The sequence below is a fragment of the Trachypithecus francoisi genome, unplaced genomic scaffold (genome assembly GCF_009764315.1).
Source record: "Trachypithecus francoisi isolate TF-2019V2 unplaced genomic scaffold, Tfra_2.0 Lachesis_group6, whole genome shotgun sequence".
Lineage (NCBI taxonomy): Eukaryota > Metazoa > Chordata > Mammalia > Primates > Cercopithecidae > Trachypithecus > Trachypithecus francoisi.
This window is the reverse complement of record NW_022681471.1, coordinates 355970-371546: the sequence shown is the minus strand read 5'-3', so window position 1 is coordinate 371546 and position 15577 is coordinate 355970. Positions and strand designations below refer to the sequence as shown.

At 41.7% G+C, this 15577-nt stretch overlaps 1 protein-coding gene across 1 annotated transcript in view; it reads left to right on the top strand.

Moving 5' to 3' along the window:
* The window catches only part of MTM1 (myotubularin 1), a 115231-nt gene that overhangs the window by 49945 nt on the left and 49709 nt on the right, over positions 1–15577 (top strand). The window contains 2 exon segments of the mRNA XM_033202074.1: positions 2802–2912; positions 7541–7642. Of these exon segments, the coding sequence (XP_033057965.1) occupies positions 2802–2912; positions 7541–7642 (213 nt within the window).

Sequence of the window (15577 nt, the reverse complement as noted above, 5' to 3'; positions counted from 1 at the left end):
CACCACAAAAGAACTCGCTCATGCTCAGGTTGCAGAGGTTGAGGGGAGGCTCACGCTATGCCTCCCCTCAACCTCTGCAACCACTTCTCTGGGCTCCCTCTCTATAATTTTGTCATTTCAAGCACATTATATAAAAGGAATTACATAACACTTGACCTTTTAAGATTGGCGTTTCTCGGCCAAGTGTGGTGGCCCACGCCTGTAATCCCAGCACTCTGGGAGGCTGAGGCAAGTGGATAGCTTGAGCTTCAGAAGTTTGAGACCAGCCTGGGCCACATGGTGAAACCCCATCTCTACAAAAGTACAAAAATTAGCCAGGCGTGGTGGCACGTACTTGTAGTCCCAGCTACTTGGGAGGCTGAGGTGAGAGGTATACCTGAGCCCAGGGAGGTTGAGGCTGCATTGAGATCACACCACTGCACTTCAGCCTGGGTGACACAGTGAGGTCCTGTCTCAAAAAAAAAAAAAAGATTGCGATTTTCATCCACATGATGCCTTAAGATTCTTCCAGGTTCCATGTATCCATAGTTCATTCATTTTCTTGCTGAGTGGTTTCATGGTACATGCTCATAGCTTTACACTTTTTGAATTTCTAGATAAACCATGAGCTGTATTATATTTTATGAATACCTGCTTATTTCTGTATTGTATTTTAATATAAAAGGCTGGAAGCAGTGGCTCACACATGTAATCCCAATACTTTGGGAGGCCAAGGCAGGAGGATTGCTTGAGCCCAGGAGTTTGAGACCAGCCTGGACAACATACTGAGGCCCCCATCTCTACAAAAAATACAAAATAATTAGCTGGGCGTGGTGGCATGCATCTGTGGTCTCAGCTACTCCCAGCTACTCGGGAGGCTGATGTGGGAGGATCACTTGAGCCCAAGAGTTTGAGACCAGCCTGGACAACATAGTAAGACCTTGTCTCTACAAAAAACTTTTAAAAATTTTGGCTGGGCATGGTGGCTCATGCCTATAATCCTAGAACTTTGGGAGGCTGAGGTGGATCACCTGAGGTCAGGGTTTGAGACCAGCTGGCCAACATGGCAAAATGCTGTCTCTACTAAAAATACAAAAATTAGCCAGCATGGTGGCACATGCCTGTAATCCCAGCTACTCAGGAGGCTGAGGCAGGAGAATTGCTTGAACCAGGAGGTGGAGGTTGCAGTGAGCTGAGATCGTGCCACTGCACTCCAGCCTGGGTGACAGAGTGAGACCCCATCTTAAAAAAAAAAAAAAAAAATCGCTGTGGCTGGTGGTGTGTGCCTATGGTCGCAGGTACTTGGGAGGCTGAGGTGGGAGGATCCCTTGAGACTGGGACGTCGAGGCTGCAGTGAGCCACTGTACTCCAGCTTGAGCAACAGAGCAAGAACCTATCTCTTAAAAAAAAAAAAGAAAAGAAAAGAAAAACTTTATTTGTAGCCCCAAAAGGTTTTAAAGAACAAAAAATCAAATACCCCTTAAAAATTTTTTTCTTTATTTTTCGAACTCATCTGTCACAGCATGAAAGAGAATTTTGGATTAAAAATGGTATAGCCCTTCATGTCTTTGTCCCTGTAGATAGATATTTCATGTTATTGTAGTCACCATGTATGTTGTATGCTGCTTTTTCCCACTTAAACTTATTTTTCCATGTACCATAATTATTTTAATAGCTGTGTGTATACTTGTTCCATCAAGTTGACTATAGTTTTTTCTACCCTGTTATCTACCTCTAGCTCCATTGAACATCTTCCTTTTGTTAAGCGATAGCCATAAGTTCTTAGTAGCAAAATTATTGGATCAAAGAGTAGGACGATTTTTATGGCGCTTTTAATGTGTGTTTTCAAGCATTGCTTGAATGTCCACCCTGCCATATACTTACTAAATAAGTTATTGAAGCTTTGAAAAACTCAGGAAACAGGGATACTTCACCTATGTCCTGGAATGGTTGTGAGGATAAAATGAGATGATGCGTGCAAAGCCCCTATTGTAGTACCTGGCACAGAAGAGAGGTATTTCCTACATGGCAGCTGCTGTGATGATCTCCTGGTGATGATTGTGCTATTACTTGACTAACATGATTCCATTATGCCAGCAGTCTTCTAGACCACTTGCACCCAGCGTTGGATAGCAAATGATGGAGAAGCCTTGCTGTGCTTCTGCTTTGGGAAGTGCACCCATGCCAGAGACAAGCACCATTTCCAGATGCTTGGTTTCTAGTGGGGGTGGTAACAAGGCAGAGTGAAGCAAGTGATTAACAGCAGTCTGAATCAAGTGCTGTGGAACTTCCGAGGAAAAAGTGATGAACTCTGCCTGATCTAATTGGGAAGCGAGGCCTCATTAGAGGTGATGCTTGCTGAGCCAAGGCAAAAGTCATGGGGAGAATTTTGGTAGTTGGGAAAGATAGATCATTCTAGGCAAAGGGAACACCCTGAGCAAAGCACATGGCCTGATCGTGGATGAAGCATCTGAAGACTGAAGAAGTTTACTTAGTTGGAGTGTAGAATATTGTGGGAGAGAATCCTACGGAAACAGGCTAGAAGTGACATCACAGATATCCTGGGAATGTGTACCTAGGAGTTTACTCTTGACTCCGGAGGCAGTGCACAATGGCAAATGTTTGGGGATGCATTTTGATTGCATAATTGACTGTTTTAATGCTTGCTCTGTCATGTGTGATCTGTATCATATTTTTGTTCATAAAGTGCTAAAAGGGCCAAGGTAAAATCACCCTGAAAGCATATGGTTGTTTTTATATGTTTTTTGATGTTTTAATTATACTGACAGAAATACTGACTATTGTATTTTTGTCCATTACAGGATTCTGCTCTAATACTTGATGTTCCTCTGGGTGTGATCTCAAGAATTGAAAAAATGGGAGGCGCAACAAGTAGAGGAGAAAATTCCTATGGTCTAGATATTACTTGTAAAGTAAGAGATTCGATACTTTCTTATGCAAAGAACAAGGCACGTTAATGTTGAATGATAGTAGAAAATTAATGTGGATTTGAAAAAAAAAAATCAAGATCTCATGTTCATCTAAGGCCCTGAAAGTGGTTCTTCCCTTAAGAACAAGCTTTTCAAAAGTGCCTGGGAAATAGTGCCCATGTGAAGGACCCACTGCAATCACCAAATACAAGGACTCGAGGAACTAGTCAGTTTGTTAGCTTGACTGAGTGGGAGGAGAACTTTATAGATAAAATTTCTTAAACCACTTTAGTTTTTGCTCCAGCTTGCTCCTGGTGCCCCTTCATGTCATGTGTTACCATGAAGGAAGAAGGAATAGAAGAGATTTTGCCCTCTGTTAACAGGATGTGTCCTTACCTCTAATAACCTACCTAACTTTTGCTTAGGTAACATTTTGCTATGATAGTAACCATGTATTGAGGATTTGTGTCCATCCAAACACATGCTAGGTGCTTTGCATTTGATCCTCAAGTGCAGCCCTCTGAGATGGGCGTATTGTAGATGGGGAGCCTGAGGCTCCAAAGAGTTGGGTAACTTTGCTAAGATCATTTCTGAAGGCTGGGACCCAGAAGGTGGGGATGTGTTCAGGTGTCGTGGGTGACTGTGAACCAGCAGTCCAGTGCAGGGCTTTGCAGACGTTTTCTGTGAAGGGCTCAGTAGCAAATATTTTAGGTTTTGTGGGCCACATCGGATTTCTGTTGTGTATTCTTCTTTGTGTGTTGTTTTTTCAACCCTTTTGAAGTGTTAAAAACAAAAACAACAACAACAAAAAACAACAGTCTTAATTTGAAGACCTGGGCTGAATTTTGCTGGCCTTTAGCCAATCCAAGTCGTTCATTCTATTGATAGAGAAGTGAGGCCTTTGCTCTCTGAGATTACTTGTCTTGGGTTGCCTAGGGAGCCAGCGCAAGAGCCAGAACCAAACACTAAGTCTCCTTTTCCTAATCTCATACACTGCGATTTCTCAAAACCAACATTGTGTGCTTATATTTGGATTATGCTACAATATGGTGTTTTTCTTTCCAGTTTATAAAAGATCAAGACTCGTTTTTTCTATCAGAAACTAAAGGATGATGCCATTATTAAATCTTAACTGAAATTCACCACTACCATCCACCTCAGCTTTTTTTGGTGGTGTTTTAATTCAAGCTACCTTAATGCTTTATCCATTATCCCAACTACTGTCTACCCTTTGGGGCCTGGAAACATGGGAATTTACTTTGAAGGAAGGCTTTTGTATTTTGCATAAAAGAATTTATGGGAGTAGAGTGTTTAATATTAGAGTACTCAAGGGAAAATGGGGTTGCTATATTGACAGTTTTGAGGTGACTTTCATTCTTACAGTGTTGAAAAAACCCTATTTTCTGCCTTATAATAGGAAAAACTAGTACTTAAATATCAATCCCCCCAAAATGAATGAGACAAAGCACATTTTCACCCTTGACTATTTAAGAACAAAAGGCGTAGGAACAACTCACCAAGCATAATTCTGAAATGTTACATATGTATATATTTGGAGTTAGCATGAGCCCAAAGGTGATGGCTTAGAACAATGTTGTAGCACAACCTTTTAACTAAATGATCTCCCCAGAAACACTGACGTCACAGAATCATATTCCATTTTCTCAGTAACAAACCTGACATTGATATAGAGAAATCTGCTGCAGTGAGATAAAAGACTCACTGTCCTGTCTCTTATAGGTCAACTTTCGCCTGCATGCAATAACCATGATACAACTGCATTTCTCTCCTGAAACAAGTAGTTACAACTCCTGTAGATTTGTTTATGCCAGCAATGCACATAGAGATTTCTGCTTGCCAGTAGCAACTTTCCCACAGTAGATACAAGTCCCAGAGGATGTTGTCCAGCACAGGAGAAAGGTAGTTCTGAATATGCAAATCTTACCCTGCAGGCCCCATACTAGCCCCTGGTGCCTGTGTGGAGTCTTTCAAACAAACAAACAAAAAAAGTAAAGTAAAACCATACCACCACCAAGCCTTCTCTTTCTTTCCCCACCTCACTCCCATGTACTCGCCTTAAAGACATAGTGTGGCATTTTGAAGTGAGCAGTGATGGTGTTGTTTCTTTAGCAGCTGGAAACCATCATTCTTAGCAAACTATCACAAGAAGAGAAAACCAAACACCGCATGTTCTCACTCATAGGTGGGAACTGAACAATGAGATCACTTGGACTCGGGAAGGGGAACATCACACTGGGGCCTATCATGGGGAGGGGGGAGGAGGGAGGGATTGCATTGGGGAGTTATACATGATATAAACGTCATGCACATGTACCCCTAGAACTTAAGTATAATAAAAAAAAAAAAAAAAAGAATGACGCCTCAATAAATCAATTCTTCAGAGTCGTTGCAGCAGGGGCATGTATTCTTCAACTCTTACTATAGTGAGGCTTGGAACATCACCATATGACCCGGCTGTTAAAACGGCTGAGGGTCTGACTGGGAGACTCTTAGCCCATGTGGATCTTTCCCTGATGATTCAAACTCTGAGGAGACCAGGTGGAACTTACAGTTAGTCTGTGCTCCTATTTCTGTTACAGATTTGGTGATCTGCCACCTGTGAGTCATTTGCCTTTTCTACTTCAGTTTTGTTGGCAAGAATAATATTCTGTCTTTAATTGCATCTTAATCAGATGGCAAAAAGAAGTTACTTGAATCACTTGTGCTTTGGCACATTAAAAGTAGCTGTTTGAATCACTGATAGATCAGAAGAAATATTCATGTAGAGATGGTCTAATTTCTGCCAAGCAGTGAAGAGAATGATGTTACAGAGTTACCATCCCACTTGCGGCTGTTAGAAGAAAGTTCCTCACAGGGCCTGAGCCCTGAGAGTACTCAACTCTCTAGTATTGCACTTGTGGCTGGTCGTAAACCCTTTTAATGCATATCATCCCATTGAAATGATTATTCCCCTTATTTAACTATTCATTGCATCATGAACCAATAACTAGTATCCCAATTTTCTTGGGAGGTGATATGAATGGATTGTTGGACTTTATTCTGTGACATGCTTTTTAAAAAAGCACAGAATCTTGGAGCTGGCAAGGCCTAGTAGATGTCGTCTGTGTACAGAGTGCTCAATCTCAAGTTCTTTATGAGTGGTCTCAGACTTTAGTTCTTCCTACTTTATTGCTGCTATTTGTGTTTGGAGATGTCTTGTGAAGGCCATAGCCTGTGCTGGTCCTTCAGACTGAAGACTTGGGAAGCGTTAAGAGTACTCTTGAGATAAGGAAGGGAAAAGCACCTAGAAAAAAAATGAAGATTGTGATATCCAAGAGGGCAACAACTAGGTCTGTACCGCTCCTGAAGTGGCTCCGTGGTCCAGCATAGCACTCCTTTGTCTGCAATGAAAGTTGAAAGTGCACTGCAGAGTGTAGGGTTCCAATGCAGAGCTATCACTCAGTCACAGCACTGTAAGTGATTTTTTTTAAAGAGACAACCTTAAAAAAAACTCCAGTCTTGAAAATAAGATAGAATGTTATATCTGTATATATAATACAAATTGACATTTAAAGGAGCTTATTTGTTCTGGATTTGGTTTAAAAGAAAGTTTTCCTGCTTATTGAACAGATGTGTATTGGAAGCTACCTTTAAAATCTGGTTTTGACTGTTTATTTTTAGTTCCCAGAAGTATAGTTACTACTAATATGGGCTACTTTAATGTGGCTTATATGGAACTCTGTGAAGGTAAAATTGTAGAATAAAAATATATTACTTGCAGGAGAGCTTAAAATGTCATTTAGGAAGACAGCTTCTTTATTTTAATGACATGTTTGACAATGTTGAGATTATATTTGATAGCAGGTACTCTTTAGAAGGGCTGTTTGAATAAAATAGTTTTATAATTAAAAAAATATCAGGGCTGGGTGTGGTGGCTGACACCTGTAATCCTGGCACTTTGGGAGGCCGAGGCAGGCAGATCACCTGAGGTCAGGAGTTTCAGACCAGCCTGGCCAACATGGAGAAACCCAATCTCTACTAAAAATACAAAATATTAGCTGGGCGTGGTGGTGTGTGCCTGTAGTCCCAGCTACTCAGGAGGCTGAGGCACGAGAATCCCTTGAACCCAGGAGGCGGAGGTTGCAGTGAGCCAAGATCATGCCACTGCACTCCAGCCTGGGCCACAAGAGACTACGTCTCAAAAAATAAGTAAAATAAAATAAAATAAATTTTAAAAAATTAAAAAATACCTCAGAAACCAGTGAAAGTAGATGGACCATAATAGCTGTTAAATAACTCAGACCCAGTGAAAGTAAATGGATCATAATAGATCTTGTGCAAGGCAAGGTTTGGTTTTTTTTTCCTTTTATAAAATGAATTTTAGCTCTATCTTCTCCTTAGTGCTAGTTGCTTTATCTTGTCTTGACATTCATGGCTATGATGGAAATATTTTCAGGTGTTCTTAAGCCAGATATATCAAATTACCATATAAAACAAAGCAATTTTTGTAATTTAGATTAATTGCCCTTTTAGGTTAAGTGAATTTCTCCCTTAATTGAATGGAAGATTTCTTGCTAATTAACATGACTTTCTTTGAAGACTGAACTGTCATACTTCTCCTTTGCCCCCAGGACATGAGAAACCTGAGGTTCGCTTTGAAACAGGAAGGCCACAGCAGAAGAGATATGTTTGAGATCCTCACGAGATACGCGTTTCCCCTGGCTCACAGTCTGGTAAATTCCAGCGTGCTCCTCAGCGTGGGAAGGTTCTCAGTGCCTCCTCTGTGAAAACTGCCCGCGAGCTGGGATCCTCTTTCTTTTACTGTCTATGTTGTGTTTCCCAGTGTGATGTGTCTGTGGGGGTGTTTATTAAATAATTTCATCATTTCCAGAGGGAATAGGTCTCTCCCCTGTCAGTCTGCGTGGGATGGATTGCCCCAGGGGACTGAAACAGAAAGCCCTGGAGGCTAGCAAGAGCCCTGCATGAGCCTGGAGCTTCACCAAGGCACCTTGTGCTCTTCCAACCCCGAGTGTGCCCTCAGTCTTGGGCATCCCGCCTGAAAATGTAGGCGGTAGTGAGGCGGACTCGGTGGCTGAGTGCGACACTGTGAGGTCATATCCCAGAGTTCATTGCTTTCACCTTTGGAGCTAATAAGCAATGAGTGTCAGGCTTTTGTGGCTCCAGTTGTAAATGGGAACAAACTCTGAGTCTAAATGCCATTTGAGCAAATATAGATGTGTGGTGTAGGTACTGCACCAATAGCTGAATAGGGGCAGGTTTACTTTTGAAAAGAATAACCTTTCAAATGTCATTTGATCGCATTTAGTATGTAATTGGCAGGACCAATTTATTGTGCATTTAATTAGTTGTAATCTATGACTTAGTCCAAAGGTGATTCAGTATGTGTACCTAAAATTTTTCCTTCCTCTTCACCAAACTACTGGAGTAACCTTACTCTACTGCGTGACTGAAATAAGCCTTTCTATGAGTTTTGCTCTTAGAATGATATTTCTTTATATCCTGCCTCAGCCTTACCTCCTTTTTTACTGCCGTGCCTTGCTCGAATCTTCTAACCCCTATCTTCCTCGTCAGTTTGACTTGAACTTAGATGCAAATACCTGCTAAGGGGAGAGTGAGGAAATAATTATTTACAACATATACTGTATAAATGCCTTTATCTTAAGTATAGGATGATCATACTGCAGACTAAACCCAAGGTGATGGAAGGGACCCTGAAGTAAAAGAGGCATGTGTTGAACACAGATGAAACTGTCATGCTTGGGAACAAATGTGCTCATCTCATAATTGAATCTATTTTCAGCCTTTTCTAAGTTTCTGATTAAATATGTGATTTTTAAAAATATGTCTATATTAGAGTTTTTAATTCTATTAGGATAAAAAGAGAGTCTGATGGGAACACATCTTCTTAATTATTATGAAAGTGAGACTGTGAGTCTAATTGATGAAAGTTCAATTAGGAATGTGTTCTGTCTTGATTTATGCATATCTGGCCCTAAATTATCAGAAATTGACAGAATGGCAGGTTTGAAGGAGCTGAAGCCCCAGTCTGTCTCCTGCAAGATCTTGCTTCATCGACCATCCCCCTTCTCTGGTATCTTCTGTTTCTTCTAGGGTATACTCCCCTAAAAAAGTCAAGTGCTGGACCGGCTTTCCCCTTATACTACTGTCCCATCTTTCACTTCATTGCCAAACTTCTGGAAAGAATATTCTAGCCTATCCTCGTCTCCAGTGCATTCATTCCTCCAACCCATTCCAGTATGGAGCTCATTACTGGCCAAATCTAGTGGCTCATTTCCATCTCATTCTGTTTGATCTCTTCTCTGGTATTCAACCATTTTGACCACTGTCTTCTTGAAAGTCTTGGTTTCTGTATTCCTGCACCATCTTGATTGTTCCTTTCCAGTCTCCATTACCTCTGTCTTTTCCTTAAATGTAAATATCTCTTCACTCTTATCCCTCTTCTCGCCTTATTAACTTTGCCTTGATGGTTTCGTTTAGTTTAAAGTCGTCACTGCTATGTAGATGACTTCAGATGTAACCCTGATACTGTCCTTGAGTGAGTCCAATGAGTCTAACCCTCAAATTCCTTCGTCTGGGAGTCTGAGAATCACAAGCTCAGCCGGCACGGTGGCTCACGCCTGTAATCCCAGCACTTTGGGAGGCCAAGGTGGGTGGATCACTTGAGGTAAGGAGTTCGAGACCATCCTGGCCAACATGGTGAAACCCTGTTCTACTGAAAATATTTTTAAAAAATTAGCTGGGTGTGGTGCTGGACACCTGTAATCCCAGCAACTCAGGAGTCTGAGGCAGGACAATCGCTTGAACCCGGAGGCAGAGGTTGCAGTGAGCTGAGATCGTGCCATTGTACTCCAGCCTGAGTGACAAAAGCAAAGCTCCATCTCAAAAAAAAAAAGATAGAATCACAAACTCGTCGTTGCCATAACCTCTTTGCAGTTCATTAGACCCACCTTTCATCCTATACGTCCCGCAAGTTTGAGGATCCCCAGTTGTTTAGGTTTGATAACTTGAAGTCAGCTTTTCAATTCCTCCCCTGCTATTCCTCCCATAGGCACATCAATTCTGAATCCTGTAAGTTCTACTTAGTAGCAATACCCAGCTATTTCCTGTCATTTCCACTTATGCTTCCTACCTTAATCCATACTTCCAAACTGGCTTCCCTTCTTTCAGTTTCTTCCCCTTCCAGCTAATCCTACACAATGCTGTCAGTTGTTGTTTTGTTTTAATTATGATCATGTTACTGTATCACCCTCTACTCCCCAAAAAACAAACCCCCAGTTACTTTTCATAGCTTGTGCCCTACACTGCAGCTGCACCAGGCTGCCCTATGCTCTCCTAGCACACACAGTACCTTCTTGGTTCAGATTTTGCTATCCCCTTTACCTGCAATCCCCTCGTCTCTTGCATACCCATCTTCCACACACTCAGCCTTCAACATCTTAATCTGTCCTCTGTCCTTTTCCAGGCCATATGTGTGTGCCCCCCGTGAGAGTTCATCTTACCTCTCAATTGTTAGTCTTTGCAAGTTCCTCTATCAGAGCACTTATCTCAGTGTGCCTTATGGAATAATTTTGTCATAACTGCCTCCTACCTCCCCCTACCACTGCCTGATAAATTATGAGCTTATCAAGGCAGGGATCAGCCTTTATTTCTCTCTCTACTGTCAGCACAGTGGCATCTGCATGGGAGTTTTGCAATGATGGCTTTTTTCTTGAACTCGGGTTTAGTAGAAGGAAGGAAAAATCACTATATGGAAACAAATGAGATGGATGTTTCTGAATATTGCAAATCTAACACCAAAACCTAGAAATCTCTGTTGCTGTTATTGGAGTCATCCGCAGAGTGCTTGATTTCTGAAGTCTGTGGTACTTGGCCATATTTTTCATACCTGTGCTGAGAATCCCTGCTTCTTGTTTTAGGAAGTCAATAAAGTAACAAACTGCCAAAAAAAAAAAAAAAAAAAAAAAGGTCAACTGAGTTGCTCATCTGAAGTTTTGGAAAATGACATTATCTTAGGTTTTGATCACTGAAAGTCATCCTTAAAACAGTTTGCCAGTCATCAATACAAGATACAGATTGAAACAGATCAGCCCTTGAACCTGCTTTTGGAATAGCAGTCCCTGATACTCAAGTCCACATGTGTAACTGTTTCATCAGTCAGGTTCATTTCATGTCTTGTGTTGGATGGTGTCACGATGCAGTGGGGGCATTCAAGGATAAGTAGTGTGTAGGATGAGTGGTACCTAGTCCCATTGAGGGATGTGGCAGTCAAACAGTAGTGATGTGACAAATATGGTTAGCCCCAATATGATAGTATACATTCAGTTGTGCAAGAGAAACGCAAAGGAAATCCACTGGGGACTCACAGGAAGAAGAGACCACATGTAACCAAAATTGGAAAAGCCTGCATGGAATTGATAGTTGTTAGTGTAGGGCCTTGAAGGATGGATTCAATTTCCAGTGAAGGACTTCTGAGGTCTGGAACTTGAGTGATGAGGGTAGGGCACTATGCACAGAGTAGGAAAGTCAGAAAAAGATTTTATTTGCAGAAACAGGTGGAAGAAAGGGGAAGGGGAAGGAGCAATGAATTCTGTTTTGGACACACAGCATTTCATGTATTTTGACAGAATTGACAGCAAGCCACTGAAGGCCTGCCCCTCAGAAAAGAGTCTAGAGATGTAGATTTGGAATAGGTTCTTAAGTCATTTGAAGTTATGGGCTCCTTTGAGAATACGAAGTAAATTATAGCTTCTCTTCCCCTCAAATAATGCAGTCATATACAAAACCTTACCTAAAATTTTAGAGGACTTTGGGCCCCTCTGAAGCCCCTTTGTGGGGCCCTGGTAAAGTAATCCTGGTATGTAATAGAGAAGTCCCGAACCAGAATCTTGGGAGAGGCCACCTTTTAGGGAGTGAAGATAGGAAAGGAGCCAGCAAACTGAATGGTTACAGAGGCAAGGGAAGAGCCTGGAAAGGATTAACAGGATGTCATGGGTGTCAGTGCTGGGAGAGCCAGGGAGATGGATCACAAGCTCCCTGGGGGAGCTGACCTCCTAACTGTGACCTGCTTAAAAAGTCGGGACCTCCTTTTATTATCTTTGCAACTCTAGTGCCCGGTCCAGTGCCTGGCTTTTTTTTTTTTTTTAACTTTTATGAATCTCAGAAAATGATCTCAGGGTGAAGGGAACAAACACCAGTTTGCAGGTGTTAAAGGAAGCATACTTGGTTTAAAAAAGAGTAGCAGGCATGTTGAGGGAAGAATGTTTTTACCTTAGAATTTGAAAAAGGAAAATGAATATATTTGTGGAAAGAAATCTTGTCTCTTTTTTTTTTTTGAAACGGAGTCTGGCTCTGTCGCCCAGGCTGGAGCGCAGTGGCCGGATCTCAGCTCACTGCAAGCTCCGCCTCCCGGGTTTACGCCATTCTCCTGCCTCAGCCTCCCGAGTAGCTGGGACTACAGGCGCCTGCCACCTCGCCCGGCTAGTTTTTGGTTTTTTTTTTTTTTTTTTTTTAGTATGGTCTCCATCTCCTGACCTCGTGATCCGCCCGTCTCGGCCTCCCAGAGTGCTGGGATTACAGGCTTGGGCCACCGCGCCCGGCCAATCTTGTCTCTTTTTAAGGCACAAGAGAGAAGGGATCTTTACTTGAGCAGGATCCTGAAGAAGGCAGAGGGGGATGGGACCCAGCCCAGTTTGTGGGGCAGTTTGGGAAAGGAGAAGGGACCGTTACTTCTCTGAGACAGGAGGGGAAGAAAAGTTTCCTAACTGTCACAGTGGGGAATGTGGGAGTGTGCCAAAAAGGGCTTTCCTAGAGGTAGCATAAGCCCGATTGTCTTGAGCAATACAAAGGACCCCTGCTCGAAAAAGATTACTTTGTTAATATTAGTGGAACTGTTCAGCCAGCTGCAGATTATCTTAGTGATTTTTATTGGCATTTGAAGTCAGAAGTGAACTTGCTGTTGCATCTATGAAATGGTGTCTGGAGGCCAAGCAAGCTGGGTCCTGACTCTGGCCAGGTCATGAACACACCATGAGTGGGCTTTTTCATTTCAGACCACCCCTTTGGCTCTCTCTGGCCTCTGTCCCATTAGTATTTTCACCACTCCATGTTTTCAAGTCATGGCTTACACTTTGAATTGAACTTGAGCTGTTCAGCCACACAGAGTTCACCCCAAACCATTAACTTCATTGTTTCTGTGTTATGTCAATCTGGTAAGATGCACACTTTTTTTTTTAAGTAACATTTCTATTTTGGCCAAAAATAGATAAGTAATAGATAGGTAAATGATGTATTTTAATAAGAAATGTCAGTGTTTTTGATAGTATGGTGATTTTTTTTAAGGCAGAAATTAAAATCATGTATAACTGAACAGAGCCTGATAGGGCTACAGAAAGATAAAGAGTTGGTTGTTGGGGTGATATGTTCAATGGCAAAGTTGTTCTTTTATTGATTTTCTTTGTTTGCTCATTTTTTACTCAGATGGGATAATCAGAGATAATACACATATTAGATGAGAGTTTTTTAAACTGTCAGTCCTGACCTATCAGTGAGTCATAAAATCAATTCATTAGGTTGCAGCCAGCATTTTAAAATAGAATAGAATATATTAAGAACATAACACATAATATGGATGAGTGTGGCTTCGTGAAACATTTCTCTCCAGTGTATGTGTGTACTGGCGCATGGTGTTGAAGTGCACTGCTTTCCGTTAATCATGGTCCAAAAAGTTTGAAAAACACCATTTTAGGTAATGGTAGAATATGTAGAATAACATGCACTTTAAGTTGTTGTAGGTGTTAATATAGTCACTTAAATCTACCTTGACAGCGATAGGCGCACATAGATTTTCTTGAATTTTAAGTGAAGGTTTAGAGTTTATGAATAAACTCATGGGATATAGACTCACATAAAGGAAGTCTAGGGCTAGAAGAAATGAAGCCTGAGACCCAGGTGCCAGGCTTATAGCAGCCACTGTTGGGGAGACCCCGTGAAGGCACATGTTTACAGAGCCCTTCTGGTGTGGTAACAAGCATGTGCCATTGGAGTCCAGTGGTCTGTGTCTGAATCCAGCTCAGTCACTTACCTGCTTGGTGACCTTGGAAGTCACATAATGTTTATGCGCTTCTGTGTTCTCATCTGTAATGGAGATAATAACAGTCTCTATCCCGTTGGGGTTTTGTGAGGATTAAATGTAAAGTACTTACGACGCTGCCTGGCATGCAATAAGTACCCAATAAATGTCAGTTCTGTTCTTAGTGTGCTGTTTTCCCAGCAGGTGTAGAGAATAAGGATGATTACCCAGCACACTTTTGCCCAAGACTATTAATAAAGTGAACATGATAACATGTGGGGCACTTTAAGCTCTTTAAAAGAAAGATGCTGTATATAGATTAGTATTCTTATTAACAAACCATTGGTTGTACCTTGAGAAAGGACTCTTTGAAAGTCAGAGCATTAAATCCAGAAAGCAGCTGACCTAGAAGGGTGAGATATGGGGGGCAGTGATATGTATGAAAAGAATTCTTCAGAAATGGTTTTCCATGTTTTTCTTTCCATCTTTTGACCCTGCTCAGGCTTACTACTTTTAGGGAAACATGGCTCATTCAAGTTTATGTTTCTGCACTTGCCACTCTTCTTTGACATTCTGCATTAAGCTCTTTAGCATCACAGTATTTCTGTTATTCTATGAACTGATTAGCAGTCATATAGTTGTGAAATTTTTGTTTTCGTGTGTGTGGTGGGAGATATTTGACCTTCTTATGTCAGTCAGAAAATTCACAGGTGAGGGAACTTGCTCTTGCTAGCTCTAATTTCAGGAGAGAAGCAGCTGGGTTGCACGACCTTGCTGTGGAGACCAGCAGCTTCTGAGGACTGCTGGCATAGTGCATTAGATTGCATGCAAAGGATGGAAGCAAGGTCTTCCAAACAGCAGCAGCACCTTTGTGAGCAGGGCTCATCAGCATTTGCAGGTGTTTATTACAGCTGCCTTTGGTTTTCATAGTCTTTGCTGCTTATTTATTTTTGCCTAACTTTGGTGAACCACATCAAGCCCTGCCATATGGCTTAAATACTATCATATCTACCCTGTGTCCTCTTTTGCTCTACTCCAATTGTGCTTACTTATAAAAAAATTGTCATAAAAGTTAGTAGAGTACATTATGGAGGTATATATCTTTTATGATCATTTGAACGACAGGTATAAATGATCCTATAAATGATCCTGTGAATGGAGAATTAACATAGGACATAGGATGGTTTTTTGTTTGTTTGTTTTAGACAGAGTCTTGCTCTGTCACCAGGCTGGAGTGCAGTGGCATGAGGCACGATCTCGGCTCACTGCAAGCTCTACCTCCCCGATTCAAGTGCTTCTCCTGCCTCAGTCTCCCGAGGAGCTGGAACTACAGGCGCATACCACCAGGCCCGGCTAATTTTTGTAGTTTTAGTAGAGACTGGGTTTCACCATGTTAAGATGGTCTCAATCTCTTGACCTCGTGATCCACCCGCCTCGGGCTCCCAAAGTGCTGGGATTACAGGCGTGAGCCACCGTGCCCAGCCCACATAGGATGTTTTATTTTGTGCCTCAGAAATGTGGAAATTTTTATAAATTGCTTTGCAATTTTAAACGAGGC